The sequence below is a fragment of the Danio rerio genome, chromosome 15 (assembly GCF_052040795.2).
Source record: "Danio rerio strain M-AB ecotype USA chromosome 15, GRCz13ab, whole genome shotgun sequence".
Lineage (NCBI taxonomy): Eukaryota > Metazoa > Chordata > Actinopteri > Cypriniformes > Danionidae > Danio > Danio rerio.
The window spans coordinates 49,950,001-49,966,614 of NC_141035.1; the positions used below are offsets into that span (position 1 = coordinate 49,950,001).

Genomic DNA, 16,614 nt, shown 5'->3' on the forward strand with positions numbered 1-16,614 from the left:
AATACCAACTGGATATTCAGTCATTTCTTATTGGACATTTGACCTTGGAATGTATACCTGGCAACCCAAAAACGGTTGCTAGAAAAGTACCAAGAAGTGTTGTTTGGTGTGTGGAATGCCAGTCAGTACTTTAACACATATACTGTATGTACAAGTATGAGTATTACCAAACAAATCTGAGTACATCTGTATAACATTTCCCCCTTATGGAAATTCAGGAATTCACTTTGATTGGACACAAAAAAAAAAAAAACGTGGCCAATTTTCATTTATTTTGGGTGGGTTAAAATCATTACTGGACAGTTTACTTGGATCTGGCAACTAATTGGCAATTAATGGTTCATTAATTATCGATTCATTTAATTAATTATTCTTTAATATATTGATTGGTAAATTTATTCATTCATTTATTCGTCAATTGATTCATTTATTAATTTAATAAAATATTGATTGATTCATTCAATTATTCATTTATTGGTATATTGATTGATTTATTAATTAATTAGTCCATTAATTCATTGGTTGATTGATTTATTCATACATTCATTGAAATATTGATTGATTCATTCATTGATGGATTGGTTAACTGGTTTATTTATTCATTGGTTTTATTGATTCATTGGTTGATTAATAATTAATTCACTGGTTGATTCATTTACTAATTTGCTGGTTCGTTCATTGATATTTAATGATATCTTGATTTAGTCATTAATTTATTCATTCATTGAAGTATTGATTGATTTATTCATTCACTCATATATGAAGTTACACAAATTATTTCATATAGATTCCGTCAACGTTAGAAAAGGTCTCCTGTAAAGTTTCCTTTTGTATTGTTGTTTCAAGGATTCATCATCGAGTAGCTCTTCATCATCATCTGACAGTGAGGATGACAAGAAAAAGAAGAAGAAGAAGAAGAAGAAAAAGAAGAAGCAGCTGAAGGTGAGAGTAATGTCTGCACATTCACTATGGTTTCAGAGATGTACGTGAACCAGTGTAGCCAGAGTCATTGTTTTCCCACACAGCTGCTGAAATTGTTCAAACGCACCAAATCTTTCTTGCAAATACCAACTGAATATCCAATCATTTCTTATTGGACATTTGACCTTGGAATGTATACCTGGCAACCCAAAAACGGTTGCTAGAAAAGTACTCAGAAGTGTTGTTTGGTGTGTGGAATGCCAGTCAGTACTTTAACACATATACTGTATGTACAAGTATGAGTATTATTAAACAAATCTGAGTACATCTGTATAACATTTCCCCCTTGTGGAAATTCAGTAATTGACTTCGATTGGACACGAAAAAAAAAAAAACGTGGCCAATTTTCATTTATTTTGGGTGGATTAAAATCATTACTGGACAGTTTACTTGGATCTGGCAACTAATTGGCAATTAATGGTTCATTAATTATCGATTCATTTAATAAATTATTCTTTAATATATTGATTGGTAAATTTATTCATTCATTTATTCGTCAATTGATTCATTTATTAATTTAATAAAATATTGATTGATTCATTCAATGATTCATTTATTGGTATATTGATTGATTTATTAATTAATTAGTCCATTAATTCATTGGTTGATTGATTTATTCATACATTTATTGAAATATTGATTGATTCATTCATTGATGGATTGGTTTACTGGTTTATTTATTCATTGGTTTTATTGATTCATTGATTGATTAATAATTAATTCACTGGTTGATTCATTTACTAATTTGCTGGTTCGTTCATTGATATTTAATGATATCTTGATTTATTCATTAATTTATTCATTCATTGAAATATTGATTGATTTATTAATTCGCTCATATATGAAGTTACACAAATTATTTCGTATAGATTCTGTCAACGTTAGAAAAGGTCTCCTGTAAAGTTTTCTTTTGTATTGTTGTTTCAAGGATTCATTATCGAGTAGCTCTTCATCATCATCTGACAGTGAGGATGACAAGAAAAAGAAGAAAAAAAAGAAGAAGAAGCAGCTGAAGGTGAGAGTAATGTCTGCACATTCACTATGGTTTCAGAGATGTACGTGAACCAGTGTAGCCAGAGTCATTGTTTTCCCACACAGCTGCTGAAATTGTTCAAATGCACCAAATCTTTCTTGCAAATACCAACTGAATATCCAATCATTTCTTATTGGACATTTGACCTTGGAATGTATACCTGGCAACCCAAAAACGGTTGCTAGAAAAGTACCAAGAAGTGTTGTTTGGTGTGTGGAATGCCAGTCAGTACTTTAACACATATACTGTATGTACAAGTATGAGTATTACCAAACAAATCTAAGTACATCTGTATAACATTTCCCCCTGTATAACAAATCCAGTAATTGACTTTGATTGGACACGAAAAAAAAAAATGTGGCCAATTTTCATTCTTTTTGGGTGGGTTAAAATCATTACTGGACAGTTTACTTGGATCTGGCAACCCTGATGTAAACACACTCACTGAATTCTGTTCTGTTGCTTTAAGGATTCATCTTCATCATCCAGCAGCTCCTCTTCCTCTGACAGCAGCAATGAAGACAAGAAGAAGAAAAAGAAGACGAAGAAGAAGAAGAAGAAGCAGCTGAAAAAGAAGGTAAACTGTAAAAGAGGCTCATAAATCACACAGCATGAAGAACTGCGAACATGTAAAAATGCAGATTGTTTAGGGGGAAGAGGGGGAAGGTGAAGAGCCGGTAGATCAAAACCCAACTTATTTGTGTGTGTGTGTGTGTGTGTGTGCATGTGTCTGTTTGTCAGGACTCAAACTCTTCATCATCATCTGATAGTGAAAAAGGGAAGAAGGACAAGAAAAAGAAGAAAGACAAGAAGAAGAAAAAAGACAAGAGAGAAAAGGTGATGTTTTGTTCCTGCTTTCAAGACATTACATGTGAAACTGCTCTTTCTGTTTACAACAGATGTTTCTGTTTAACATCTGATTAAAGGGATAGTTCACACAAAAATTCACTCATCTTTCCTCATCCTCCACCTGTTCCACCTGTTTGAGTTCATTCTGTTGAACACAATGAAAGACGTTTTGAAGAATGCTGAAAAAAAAAAAAAAAAAAACGTTGGCTTGCATATAATTTGTTTTGTTCCTACTATGGAAGTCAGAGGCTGTTATTTCCAACATTCTTTAGAGTATCTTATTTTGTGAATAAAGAAACTCATAAATGTTTAGAACTAATTTGAGTAAATGATGATGTTTTTTATTTTGGGGTGAACTTTCCTTTTAAACTGTATTTAATGGATTGTAAAAGCAGTGAAATTTCCAAACACAAACTCATTGTGAATATGTACCCCTGTATACATTTCTGGAGAGCGTAATTTATGAAGCCAGAGGTATGTTTGGCCGCATTTTGTCTTTAAAACGAACGCAACAGGGCAGTATGACGCCGTCAATGGCTTCTGATTTCTTTTCGCTCTGCGAGATGACCACTTACCTCAATGCGGACGGCCTTTCCGCTGCTGCCAGTTTGTCCAGGTCCCACAGTGTACGTTGGCGGAATTGAGAAGCAAAGAGGAGTTGACTGCGACGACAGTGTTCGAGTCCGGCAAAAGAGCAGTTTCAGAAACCAGGTTAAACAAAATTCAAAATACAAAAAATAAATAAAATAAACAAGCGAATAACAGGGTGAGAACATGGTAAAATCTGAAAACATGATAAAAATCAGGCGGCTGTGAGGGCTTTTCTTTTTCTGGATTGCTTTTGAAAACATTATCGGTTGGGTATATGGAAGGGGTTGATTGGTTCAATCTGTACTTTTAAAAACACTATCGGTTGGGTTTAGGGAAGGGGGTGATTGGATCAATCGGTGTATTTTGATAACACTCAGTTGGGTATAGGGAAGGGGTGATTGGGTAAATCTGTACTTTTAAAAACACTATCGGTTGGATTTAGGGTATGGGTGATTGGGTCAATCGGTGCTTTTAAAAACACTTTTGGTTGGGTTTAGGGAATGGGTGATTGGGTCAATCTGTGCTTTTAAAAACACTATTGGTTGGGTTTAGGGAAGGGGGTGATTGGGTCAATTGGTACTTTTTAAAAACACTATCGGTTGGGTTTAAGGAAAGGGGGTGAGTGGGGAATCGGTCAGTCAGTCAGTCGACAGTGGCCTCTGGTGAATTTACGTGAGAACAGCAGGCACAAATGGCAATCGCGAGAGATATTTGAGATCTAAAAAAACGTACACAGCGGCCTCTGGTGGATTCAAGTAAACTAAAACTGCAAAAAAACATACCTCCTTACACGTATTTCGCGCTCTCCAGAAATGTATACAGAGGTACGTATCAATAATGAGCCTGGGTTGAAATTTCCACTTCTACCTGTCCTATACGGTTGGAGTATTTCGAATTGATCATTTACCTGTCAATTTATATTTTTGTAAATAAATTTATCTTTTACTAGGCAGAGATTAAACACAATCACATCCAAAATAAAAGTTTGTTTTGACATTGGATATGTTTTATTATGTATTATATATTTATGGGTGTTTCGCAGAGATGGGTTGCGACTGGAAGGGCATCCGCTATGTTAAACATGTGCTGCATAAGTTGGCGGTTCATTCCGCTGTAGCATCCCCAGATTATTAAAGGGCCTTAGCCGAAAAGAAAGTGAATGAAATATGCACAATACACACACATCTTATTTCAAAACAAACTTTCAATTTCATTCATTCATTCATTTTCTTGTCGGCTTAGTCCCTTTATTAATCCGGGTTCGCCACAGCGGAATGAACCGCCAACTTATCCAGCACATTTTTATGCAGCGGATGCCCTTCCAGCCGCAACCCATCTCTGGGAAACATCCACACACACACTCATACACTACAAACAATTTAGCCTACCCAGTTTACCTGTACTTCATGTGTTTGGATTGTGGGGGAAACCGGAGCACCCGTAGGAAACCCACACGAATGCAGGGAGAACTCCACACAGAAACGCTAACTGAGCCGAGGTTCGAACCAGCGACCTTCTTGCTGTGAGGCAACAGCACTACCTACTGCGCCACTGCTTCACCAACTTTTATTTTGTATAGGACTAAATCTTTGCCCAGCACTAATTTTTTCATATATTTAGCGTTTGTCTATTTATTTTAAATGCTCCTCGTCTTTCTTCTATCCAGAGTCCCAGTTCTGGATCTGACAGTGGAGGAAAGAAAAAGAAGGACAAAAAAAAGGTGACACCTAATTTCTCTTCTTCATGTAGGTTTGTAAGTAGGTAAAGTGATCTTGTTTTTCTTTTTGACAATATTATTTTGTCTACCCCATTGGCAGAGCATTTTGCTTCTTTAATAAAAAGCTCACTGCATTTTGGCATATTATTTCTTTAAATCAAGATGATATGTTTTGCTTGTCTATTAAATGCTTATCAATTTAAGAATGTTTAGGTATTTGGACTAAAAATCTTGCCATAACAGTTGAAATAAACCTCTCGTATTACTCCGCAGCAGAAGCAGAAAGCAGAAACCGATGCTGATGGGGCTAATCTAGAGGATAAAGGAGAATCTGGTGGTTTGGGTACACTCAGAGATGACAGTAGTGGCATTCAGATTTCTTCATCTCTTCATTCAACCTTCTCTCCGTCTGAAGCACTGAGCACAACGGAGAACAGCAGCGCCACCAACAGGCTACGGTTTTAGAGAGTCTAATGGGAAAATAGACCTCGCATGACATCCACACACACCGTCTCAGCCATAAGAAACACAGAAAAGTGCCGTGCCTGTACCATGTTGTTTAGTGTTGGTGTTTTATCTTTGTCATGATGACAGCACATCATTTTTGACTTGGGATACTAGTATTCAGCTCAAGCGACGTTTAAATGCTTAACTGGGTTAATCAGGGTAAAGTTAGGGTAATTAGGTAAATCAATGTATAACAGTGGTTTGTTCTTGGGCTTATCCAAAACTAATATTGCTTAGAGGTGCAGTAGGTGATCTTCCACAATGCTAACAGCTTAGCATAGATCTCTGAATCACAGTCCCTCCCCTGCCGTCTAGAGCCACGCCTCCTGAAACACGAGCACTGCCAAAGACCCCTCTCTCATGTGTTAAAAGAGACTAGTGCTTGTCCGGCAGCGTGCAAGCCAAACTGACATGCTATTTCAGAGTGAATATTAGAGTTGCACGGTAAACAATATAGGGAGAGAGACTAGGCGGAATAGCGGTATTTAATTGTGTTTTGTTGTTAAACTAATTAAAATCTACATTATCGATGTTGTAAAAGGTCCTGTATAAAACTGAAAATCAAATCTTTTATCGGAAGATTTTAGTGGCTGAACAACACTTCTGTGAAGATATAACCCAATTGTAACAACAACATCTAACGTAACATCAGCTTTGCGTGAAGCTGAAACAGTTTTAAAACAGAACATGACCTGTCTAAGAGAAATCCTTCAGCCATGGTGTCGTCCTTTCTCCAGCGTGCAAAGGTAACTCCAATATTGATTCAGGTTTTTAAAAAGATTCAGGATGTTTTCGCCGATCGCGCGCATGCGTGCCCTCTCTCGTGAACGCGCGGCACAAACAGCGGTCGGCGGAAATGCGTACAAACGGCTGCGCAGTTGTTCAAATCTGCATTTGCTGACAGACAGATTGAGCTACTTATCGCAATTATGGGAGATGTCGGTCCGACTCTATTTAATTGGATGAACATTTTTTAGTTTTATGCCTCACCCAGAATATAAAAATACAAATAAGCACATTTAGATCATTTACTGTAATCATTACTATTAGACCGTGAAGAGACTTTCAACCAGCGCAACAAAAATTCTTCTGAAGACGATCACCTACTGCACTTTTAAGGGGGCGAATGATATTGACCTTAAAATGGCTTTGAAACACTTAAACACTGCTTTTATTCTAGCCGAAAGAAAATAAACAAGACTTTCTCTAGAAGATGTATGTGATTGAAACAAAACTATACAAATGAAGTGTGTTACATAGATATAATAATTTCTATGTAGTGTGTGTTACATATATCTAAATATAAATAAACTGAAATAAATGCATGCATGTGTGTATTTTTATATACATAATAAATAGATGCAGTATACACACATAAATCAGGATTGATTTTTTAAACACTAATATATAAATAAGAATAGATGTGGTCATTTTAACTTTAATTTTTCAGGCCTTCTGGTCTCCGTAATATTCATGATTGTTATTAACACTGCTTGATGTTGCAAACTGGCATTTTTATTCTATTAATTTTATTTTAATGTATTATTGTCATTTACATTTAGTCCTTTAGAAGACGCTTTGACTTGTATTCAGTGATCCAGCATGAAGAGGAAACGCAAACACGAAGTGTTACTTCTATAAGGAAACTGTATGTTCATTAACATAAACACAAACTGGTTTATAGAGCAAGTAGTTTGACTGTTCACGACCCAAACAACTTGTATGAATGTTAAAGTTAAAAGCTAAATGTAGTCTATAAGCAAAATACACTGACTTGCCACTTTATTAGGTACATCTTACTAGTACCGGGCTGGAAACCCTTTTGCCTTCAGATCTGCCTTAATCCTTAGTGGCGTAGATTCAACAAGCTACTGGAAATATTCCTCAGAGATTTTGCTCCATATTGTCATGATAGCATCACACAGTTGCTGCAGATTTGTCGGCTGCACATCCATGATGCCAATCTCCCGTTCCACCACATCCCAAAGCTATCTCCCAAAGTTAACTTACAGTAACCAAAATACAATTAGCTGATTATGGTTTAGGGCTTTGTGAGTTGTTGTTGTTGTTGCTGTTGTTGTTGTCAGCAGGTTTCCAGTTGGTGCTTTTAACAATTAAAGGTGTATTCTATTAATAATTAAGTTGTTATTAATTAACTGATTTCATTCATTACAAAGTTTTGAGACTCGTAATACATTTATTGATTGATTATTCATTCATTCATTCATTTTCTTGTCGGCTTAGTCCCTTTATTAATCCGGGGTCGCCACAGCGGAATGAACCGCCAACTTATCCAGCAAGTTTTTACACAGCGGATGCCCTTCCAGCCGCAACCCATCTCTGGGAAACATCCACACACACATTCACACACACACACACACACACACACACTCATAAACTACGGACAATTTAGCCTACCCAATTCGCCTATAGCGCATGTCTTTGGACTGTGGGGGAAACCGGAGCACCCGGAGGAAATCCACGCAAAGGCAGGGAGAACATGCAAAATCCACACAGAAACGCCAACTGAGCCGAGGTTCGAACCAGCAACCTTCTTGCTATGAGGCGACAGCACAACCTACTGCGCCACTGCCTCGCCTTTTATGAATTTTCGAATGTAAATTTTCTTACAAGAGAGGATAGAAAAATCTTAAAGCTCTACATTATTAGTGTTATTATTATGTTTTAATAGTTTTTTTTTTATTCAAATGGTCAATATAAGGAAAGTTGAATGTGCTGGTCATTTGTAATTTGTCTAATAAATCACAATACACTAGTTTTCAATCTAAAACTTTACCAGATTCCTTTTATAATGATATTTGATGTAATGAATATATATTTTTTAAAAATAAATATTGTTTCACATTTCTTTATTATAAATCTTTAAGAAATAATTTTAAGTGTGGTTAAAATAGTGCTTAAAAATGTCATTAAAATGCAATATTTAAACCTCATTATTAAATAAAAAAAGGTTCATTATTGCAGGCTGGCAACAGGCCTGTAATATGCAATGGAAAAACAATATTTCCTCCATTGCAGTGTTTTTTTTTTTTCTCCCACCCCCTTTTTTTCCACCACACCCCTTCTAGAGCTCTGTAACTCTGGCATCATGACTATGCAAAATGTTAAATATTTAAATAAGAAAGCCCCACCTTCAACACCCCCCTCATAAAACATTTACGCAAAGGGTGTATTTAACAATCAAGCATTTAGCACATACTTTTATCACCACAGTGATTTTCAGTGAATTCAATTTATACACAGAGTATTTTGACACATTTTTTACAGTATTTTTGACAGTGAAGAGGCACACCCGACACAGACGTCCAGAGAAACCGGTTCTGCGAGGTATAATCCTGTTCGTGCCACAGCACTGTTTGTGTTCTCTGTCATCCCTCTGATACAAACATGGAACAAGCACTGCTCATTTAGTATAGCCCCGCCCACATATTATGCAAAGCCACACTCACCGGCCCCGGATGTGAATAAATACTGCTGTCACGTTAGAGATCGCATCACACAAACACATACATCATGAATCTGGCCAAAGGTAAGCGCTGCTTGCTTATTCTCATGGTTAATATATTTATACATGAAGCTAATAGTTTGTTTTCATCAGCTCTTGTAGAGGAAGTGGTGAAGCAGGAAGTGAGGCACGACGTGGAGGGCTCCTTTGGGCATGGACACCACATGATGGTAAGAATATTGCAATCTCTAATACACAGGAAAATGACCTCGTGTCAAATAAACGTCAATATTTTAATCCCAGTCTTATTGTCCTTTCTGTGCTCTGCTGATTTTATACTAAAACTTGTTGATTTCAGTAATGGAAAAATTCAAATGACTGCAAAGATGAATCCCATTTGCATACGGTGCAGGGTTATTAACGTCCTGTGAAATTAACACACAAATTAAATACTAGTTTTAGTCTGTTGGGTATTTATATACTTTATTAGAGGATTTTGGTTTCATAATTTAAGAACATTAACTCCCCTGCTACTACTTTTTTCTTATTTTCTTTATTTTGGGTTGTTGTATTTATGCATTTCTTCTTATTATTATTACTATTATTATTATTATTATTAATGATAATATTATTATTATTATTAATGTGAATAAAAAATGTGAATGTTAATTATTTATCTAAGTCAGTCGTTCTCAAACTGTGGTACGCAAGCTTCCTCGTAGTGGTACGCAGAGGAATGAAACATGTCATTTACATGCTACACGCATTAAAAAAATTATCAAAAATGATGTATATAATATGCTATATATGACATGTAGCCTATATTTCTGAGGTAATCTGACAAGTTTTTTTAACTGTTTAGAGTTGTAGCTGCATTACTGGGTCTACTACGCTATTGTATTTCAATACTGCTCATTTTGGTGGTACTTGGAGGGACTATTTTTTTTCTGAGGTGGTACTTAAAAAGGTGGAAAAAAGTTTGAGAATCACTGATCTAAGTCTTTTGAGTAATTTTAAAAGTATTAATGCCTTTCTTTTGGAAAAAAGGCTAAAAAGGTTTTAACCTGTTACTTTTAAGGATATTTATTAGCTAGTATTATTATTATTATTATTATTATTATTATTATTATTAATAATAATATTAATAATAATAATAGTATTAGTAATAATAACCTTAAGCAGGCAAGTCAATTGATACCCAGTTGTCAATTACAATGATGTCTTGGCCAAGAGACAACATAAAAAACGTAAGAAGCATTTTCCAACACAATCTCACGGCAATTCGTAACTTTTTCGTAACGATATAATTCGTACAATTTAGTACGATTTGCTCATCCCCCCCCAATGACGGTTGGGTTTAGGGGTGGGGTTAGGTGCCACGCCTCCTTTTTTAAAATCGTACAATTTCATATGACTGAACTCGTACGAATTAGCCACTAAACTGGCAAAACGTAAAACACTTGCGGTTCCTCGTGAGATCAGGCTGCATTTTCAGCAGTATAGTGTGAACTGAGAACTGAAAAGCTGGGTGATGCAACACTGTGGACGTGGATTGTTTTCATTCTAAAACGCCATTTTTAAAACTAAAACGTATTAGTGTAAACGGGGCCGAAGTGTATCTTTATTTATTAACTACATGAGGAGAAGGAAGCCTTTAGTGGGGTAGGAATTAGCAATTTCTGTACTTTTTTAATTTTTTTTTTTTTTTTTCGAGCCGATTGTGTTATTGCTCAGATGACACGTCAAACACACAAGGGTGCTCCTGCCAAATTTACACTAGTTTATCTTTTGTTTTGGATCCAAATAAACTGAAAATGAGCACCTTTAACTCCTCCCTCCAACTCTCTCTGGCCTGCAGATGCACACACTAGTGGATGCTGCTCTCTCATTGGCTGTTGGTAATCGCTGATGTTATTTTCAGTCTGAACACTTTTCACACGGCATGATTTGAATCGCAGACAGCTCCAGATATCTAGCATGCCAAATATCTGACCGGCGTCTGCGACTCATTGGCGATTTTTCTCAGATTGTTTGGCGTCTTTGATTGTTCACACTGTGATTTGAAAATCAGAGATAAAATCATGCGGTCTGAACTCTGTATTAAAGGAAACATTTAATCAAATGAACAAAATAATGTGTATATAATCAGGGATTTTGAATTGGGTTGTGCATTCAGGGTCACGGCCACCACCACGGACATCATCACGGACATCATCATGGACATAATGAACCGTATCAAGGATACGGGCCGGTACTCGTACAGCCTCAGGTACCCGTATATGGACCCGGATACGTACAGCCTCCAGGATACGGATATGCACCTGCAATGGTACAGCCACAAGTACCAGCATATGGACCCGGATACGTACAGTATCCAGGATATGGACCCGAATATGGACATCACCATGGACACCATCACGGACATCATGGACACCATCATGGGCATCATCACGGACATCACTGAGTCTGACATCATCATGAATACAGGTCATCATTAAATTATTATTATTATTACTACTACTATTATCATCCAGTGATGAGGTAAACATTTGTGCATATTTAGTAAATAACTGCACGTTTACTCCGCAACACATCATTAAAGACTCATTTTATTTTGTTTTTAAATCTATGTGGAAAAACCCCCCATAAATGATCATGACAACACATGCAAAGAGATAAGTTCTTACTCTGGAGTTTTGTATTGATATTGTTCTGTTACAATGAGCCAATCACTGGAGACCAATAAAGGTTAATTAATAGGGTGTCACGGTGACACAGTGGGTAGCATGATTTGCCCCACAGCAAGAAGGTTGGCATGGGTTTCCTCCGGGTGCTCTGGTTTCCCCCACAGTCCAAACACATGATCTATAGGGGAATTGATGAACTAAATGGGCCATAGTGTATGAGTGTGAATGGAAGAGTGTATGGGTGTTTCCCAGTGGTGGTTTGCGGTTGGAAGGGCATCCGTTGTGGAAAACTTGTGCAGGATAAGTTGGCGGTTCATTCCGCTGTGGCGACCGCTGATTAATAAAGGGACTAAACCAAAAAGAAAATGAGTTAATGAATAATAAAGGTTCATTAGTAAATTAAGTGATTTGCGATATTCAGATATCTGCCTGCTCGCTGGGCGATATGGCAAAAATGGAATCTCAATTAATTATTTTCCTTATTGAACAATAGTAATTTTATATTTGAATATCAGGCATGCTTCCAGATTTAAAAGGGCATCCCAACGATGTATGAAGCCACAAAAATGAGAGGGTCCATTAAATGGCATAAAATAATTTGCGTATATTCTTTATACGCAATATTTTAATAAGTGCGAGGGAGAATAAGTTTTTTTAATTATTATTGTTATTATTATTATTATTATTATTATTATTATTATTATAATTTTTTTACATAAGTATATACTAATATACATGGTAATGCTCAGTGATGATGGTTATTTCATGCATATTTTACATTTATTAATCATTTACGTGTGTGTGTACGTACACACACACACACACACAAAGTTTTTCACATAATTACCACCTGTCAATCACTTTTTCTGCGGGACTTGTAAATAGGCAGTGATCTGTGTCCTTATAATGGCATCGGTAAAAAAGGTGCCCAACCAACAGGAACCAGCCAACAGTATCTGAGGTGTTCGCTAAAATTACAGAGTACAAGTGTGGAAGCAAAAGATTGAAGCAGTCTACTGACCCGCTGAGTGCCTGGACCCGCTGTCTTGAGCGCATGCCTGTGTGTGTGTGTGTGGTCAAGTGATGTGCATTTTCATCGCTAGTGTGGAAGGAGGGCTGCTCAGAAATGCTAAACGCCAGTGTGGATGTGGATCGTTTTCATTCTAAAATGCCATTTAAAACTAAGACCTATTAGTGTAAACAGGGCCTGAGTGTGTATTTTTCGCAAGCACATTTGCAACAGGGGCAGAGCTGAGGATGCCGGCTCTTGGTGTCTGTCGGCAATGGACGAAGGCATCGTCTATCGACCCAACCCTAATATACACACACACACACACACACACACACACACACACACACACACACACACACACACACACGCACGCACGCATGCATACAACAGTTCTATCTGATATTCTGCAATAACAGCACTCATACAGCCTCTTCACTCTTGTGTATTACTCCGCCCACAGAATGACAGCAGATCAATAAAATCACTACAGTTTGACAAATATTGCAGCTGTTGGACAACATCATGTACTTTTTGAGGCTTTTTTTATTGTTGAGAATGTAGTTGTTCAGATTGCAACTATGCAGTTTATTCATAAGGATAGTGCCTATTTTAAAATAATAATTATAATAATAATAATTTCTGAGAGACGGCCTTATGCTGCGTTCACACCAGACGCCGTAGAAGCGTAAAGCGCGAGTGATTTAAATGTTAAGTCAATGCAACGCCTCGAATAGACATCCTGCGCCGCAATACAGGCAAAGGATGCAAATTGAGCGAATGGGCTACTATACACATTACCGTTGACGTTGTCGATCCACAAAATGGCACTGCATAATAAGCCATTGTTTAGAAGATTACTAAACAGTGTTTTCAAACTACAGCTGATCAAATCATTTATAAACTGGTAAGAGATATTCTAAGTCGATCTCTCTCTTTTGTATAGATTGCAACTATGCAGTTTATTTATAAGGACACCCCCTCCTTATCACAAACACAACAGCGGGCTGGTAGTGATTGCGTTGCTTTTTTTTTTCGGTTAATTATTGAGATCACCTGATTGCAACAGAGAAATACTGTAGACTGTAACACTGTAAGAAGATATCTCTGTAGACTGATGGCATTTCATGTCACGATCAGCCTCATCTTAAAATGTGAGCAAAATCAGCTGTTTTGTCATCACCACTTTAGACATTACGCTAGAGAATCTTTCAAACACTAGCTCTACAGTAACGTTGGTGAATTAGTAACGGCTTCTGCTGCAGTTGTGAGTGAATAGTGGAAGAAAGTAGTTCCTAATACAAAAGGGTTTTAGACTCCATGTTTGTTTTTCTTTTTTTTTCTTTTTTTATACACCCGATTGTGCCGTCGAACTGTTGTATAAATGCAATATCACACGAGTAGCAGTGCCAAATCCCGCCTCCCACCAGTGCTGTTATACAGCCATATCACACTGCTACTCGTATTTTTGTTATCAGATATTATACAGTATTTTGTAAAATTAAAATTGACATTTGTTCTCTCTGTTCTTTTCTAGGACTGAAGCTGAAGACATGAGTTTGGATCGAGTCTTGTTGTCCTACTTAAGGGTTTCAGTCAGAAAAAACTAAATTGCACAAATGCTTTGCTCTAGCAATGGTTTTCCATTTTAATTTGACTTCAATTAGTATACTCTGTGTGATCCTGTCCTTTAAACTACAATGTTATATTTCTATATATTAGTCAAACTGCTACATGTTTTCAGTTTCTATGCAAGTTTCAAAACTCTTATTGTGAAAAGCCATTGAATTGCACGCAGCACGTTTTAAATTATTATTTTATGGTTGTTAGGCAGCATGTCATATTACAAGTTTGTTTTATCAAATGTGAATATGCTGTACTTTTTTGGCAACTTATTAAAATAAACTCAACCTACGAATCGGTGAAAGTTGTCCTGATTTTATTAAAATATTTAAAACCTTTAATGCACTTATTGTAAAATGTTGTCTGTCATAATGTGGTTGACTCCGGATTGGTGCAAATGTAACTGGCTAACAAGCTAATCCTGCTAGGGCTGTGTTTTTTGTGTTGTTTGTATTTTACTGGAGAATTTTTCCTAAGGGGGTGGCATGGTGGTGCAGTGGGTAGCGCTGTTGACTTATTATCTGTGTGGAGTTTGCATTTTCTCCCAGTGTTTGCGTGGGTTTTTTCTGGGTGCTTTGGTTTCCCCTACAAGTCGAAACACATGTGGTACAGGTAAATTAGGTAAGCTAAATTGTGTGTGTGTGTGTGTGTGTGTGTGTGTGTGTGTGTGTGTGTGTGTGTGTGTGTGTGTGTGTGTGTGTAGCTGGAAGGGCATACGCTGCGAAAAACACAAGCTGGAGATAAGCTTCATTCCGCTGTGGTGACCCTAGATTAATAAAGGGCCAAAAAGGAAGTGAATTAATTAAACTCTATCTTCCACTTATGATTATAGCAGGTCTTGTACAACCTTGACCTACTTGTGTCCCCAGATAGGAGACTACTACTTTTCTGAGTTCCCTTTTAGCTCCATTTAGAGAAAGCAGCTTACTAAACACTTCCTCAATTTTTAGTAAAAACGTATCGGCCAACACAAAAGGTCATTTTAAAGAGCCCCTATTATGGGTTTTGAGAATGACCTTCTATGTAGTGTGTAACGGCTTTAAGTGTAGTGAAATATCCAGCTAAGGCTTAAATTTGTAAGTGCACCGTGTTTAAAACTATTGATTCATTTATAACATATTCGAGTCTGAGTGCTCAAATGAATCGTCTCGATAATGAGTCTTTTGCCATTTCGGCAATAAACCAGATCCCGGTTGAATCAAGTCGTGAAAACTCTGCTCTGCTGGATACTATTAGAAGTGTGAGGGAAAGTTCTCTACCCAAAGATGAAACCATGAAGAGTCAGTGGGGGTTGAGGTTTATTTTTGCAAAAATACCTCTGCGTTATAGCCCTCGTTTTTCTAACGAGTGCTGCAGTAATCTGCGCGCTTGCAACGGGGGATTCGTCGGCTGTTTGTTAAAGAAATTATCAGAAAAAACTATTGATGTATGGGACTTTGTCAGAGCTCGACAGGAACTTTGCAGTACACAGCTCATGGATCAGTTTCTTCCGCCATTTGTGATTAAAAGGTGTGATTTAAAATGGTTGCCTCCTTGTTTTCTCTCTTGCAAATAATATATTTAATTGCATTTCAACCGTTCCCACTTAGATATGCTTGACGTTTATAGCAGGTTTGGCATGGTGTCCCAGGAGAGAACCCTGAGCAAAGCGGGAGATGGGTCTGAAATACGGGAGACTACCGGGAAAAAACAAGAGTGTTGGCAGGTATGCTCACGCATGCACTCTGCACTCTTGACTACTTCAATGTTAAGCCATGCTGGGCATTTCACTCTGGCTGTTTCTCAATATGCGTTCTTTAGCGGTCTTGCGTCCTCGTGTTCTCATGCAACGTCATCATCAGCTGCCTAAGTTCAGTTCCAATACTCAAGACCGCAAGTACGAAGGACACGTGAAACTTCCCGGACGGGATCTTGATATCGAGGACGCACTGATGCAGACTTGAGCACTGAACTCGCTCTGGAAGTCCCAAAAGTCATTGCGACTGGAGGTGGGAAGCACAGCATTTAATTTAGATTTATTATTAAAGTTCAGAGATATCATTTATTTACCTCAGGAGTTTCCCTAAATGAAACGCTGAAAGTAAACATCTCCATGAACACCTTAAAAAAGGAATAAACACATTAAGGGTGTTTGTTTGCTGAAATTCGTAT

General features: G+C 37.2%; 2 protein-coding genes across 3 annotated transcripts in view; both read left to right on the top strand.

Annotated features, from left to right (window-relative positions):
• The window catches only part of LOC794425 (uncharacterized), a 50,346-nt gene extending 43,343 nt beyond the window's left edge, over window positions 1–7,003 (top strand). Inside the window, exons 19-25 of one of the 2 annotated variants that reach the window (XM_087284696.1) lie at window positions 847–942; window positions 1,910–1,996; window positions 2,484–2,591; window positions 2,756–2,851; window positions 5,121–5,174; window positions 5,445–5,917; window positions 6,798–7,003. In XM_087284696.1, coding sequence (XP_087140822.1) covers window positions 847–942; window positions 1,910–1,996; window positions 2,484–2,591; window positions 2,756–2,851; window positions 5,121–5,174; window positions 5,445–5,636 — 633 coding nt within the window. In that variant the 3' untranslated portion in view covers window positions 5,637–5,917; window positions 6,798–7,003. Of the gene's footprint in view, window positions 1–846; window positions 943–1,909; window positions 1,997–2,483; window positions 2,592–2,755; window positions 2,852–5,120; window positions 5,175–5,444; window positions 6,281–6,797 lie in introns of those variants that run through there. The other variant, XM_087284697.1, reaches the window with a different exon arrangement.
• A 2,189-nt stretch (window positions 7,004–9,192) lies between these two features.
• On the top strand, window positions 9,193–14,767 carry LOC100002043 (uncharacterized protein DDB_G0272718-like). The gene is made up of 4 exons (NM_001386255.2): window positions 9,193–9,228; window positions 9,298–9,374; window positions 11,321–11,631; window positions 14,378–14,767. Exons 1-3 carry the CDS (start codon window positions 9,213–9,215, stop codon window positions 11,606–11,608), a joined length of 381 nt encoding a protein of 126 aa, NP_001373184.2. The 5' UTR covers window positions 9,193–9,212; the 3' UTR covers window positions 11,609–11,631; window positions 14,378–14,767.
• Window positions 14,768–16,614: the final 1,847 nt, after the last annotated feature.

What these genes read in the sequence shown, in the direction of transcription:
- LOC100002043 (NM_001386255.2), top strand. An exon ending in GGCATGGACACCACATGATG is followed by an intron (nt 9,375 to 11,320) that starts GTAAGAATATTG and finishes TTGTGCATTCAG; the next exon opens with GGTCACGGCCACCACCACGG.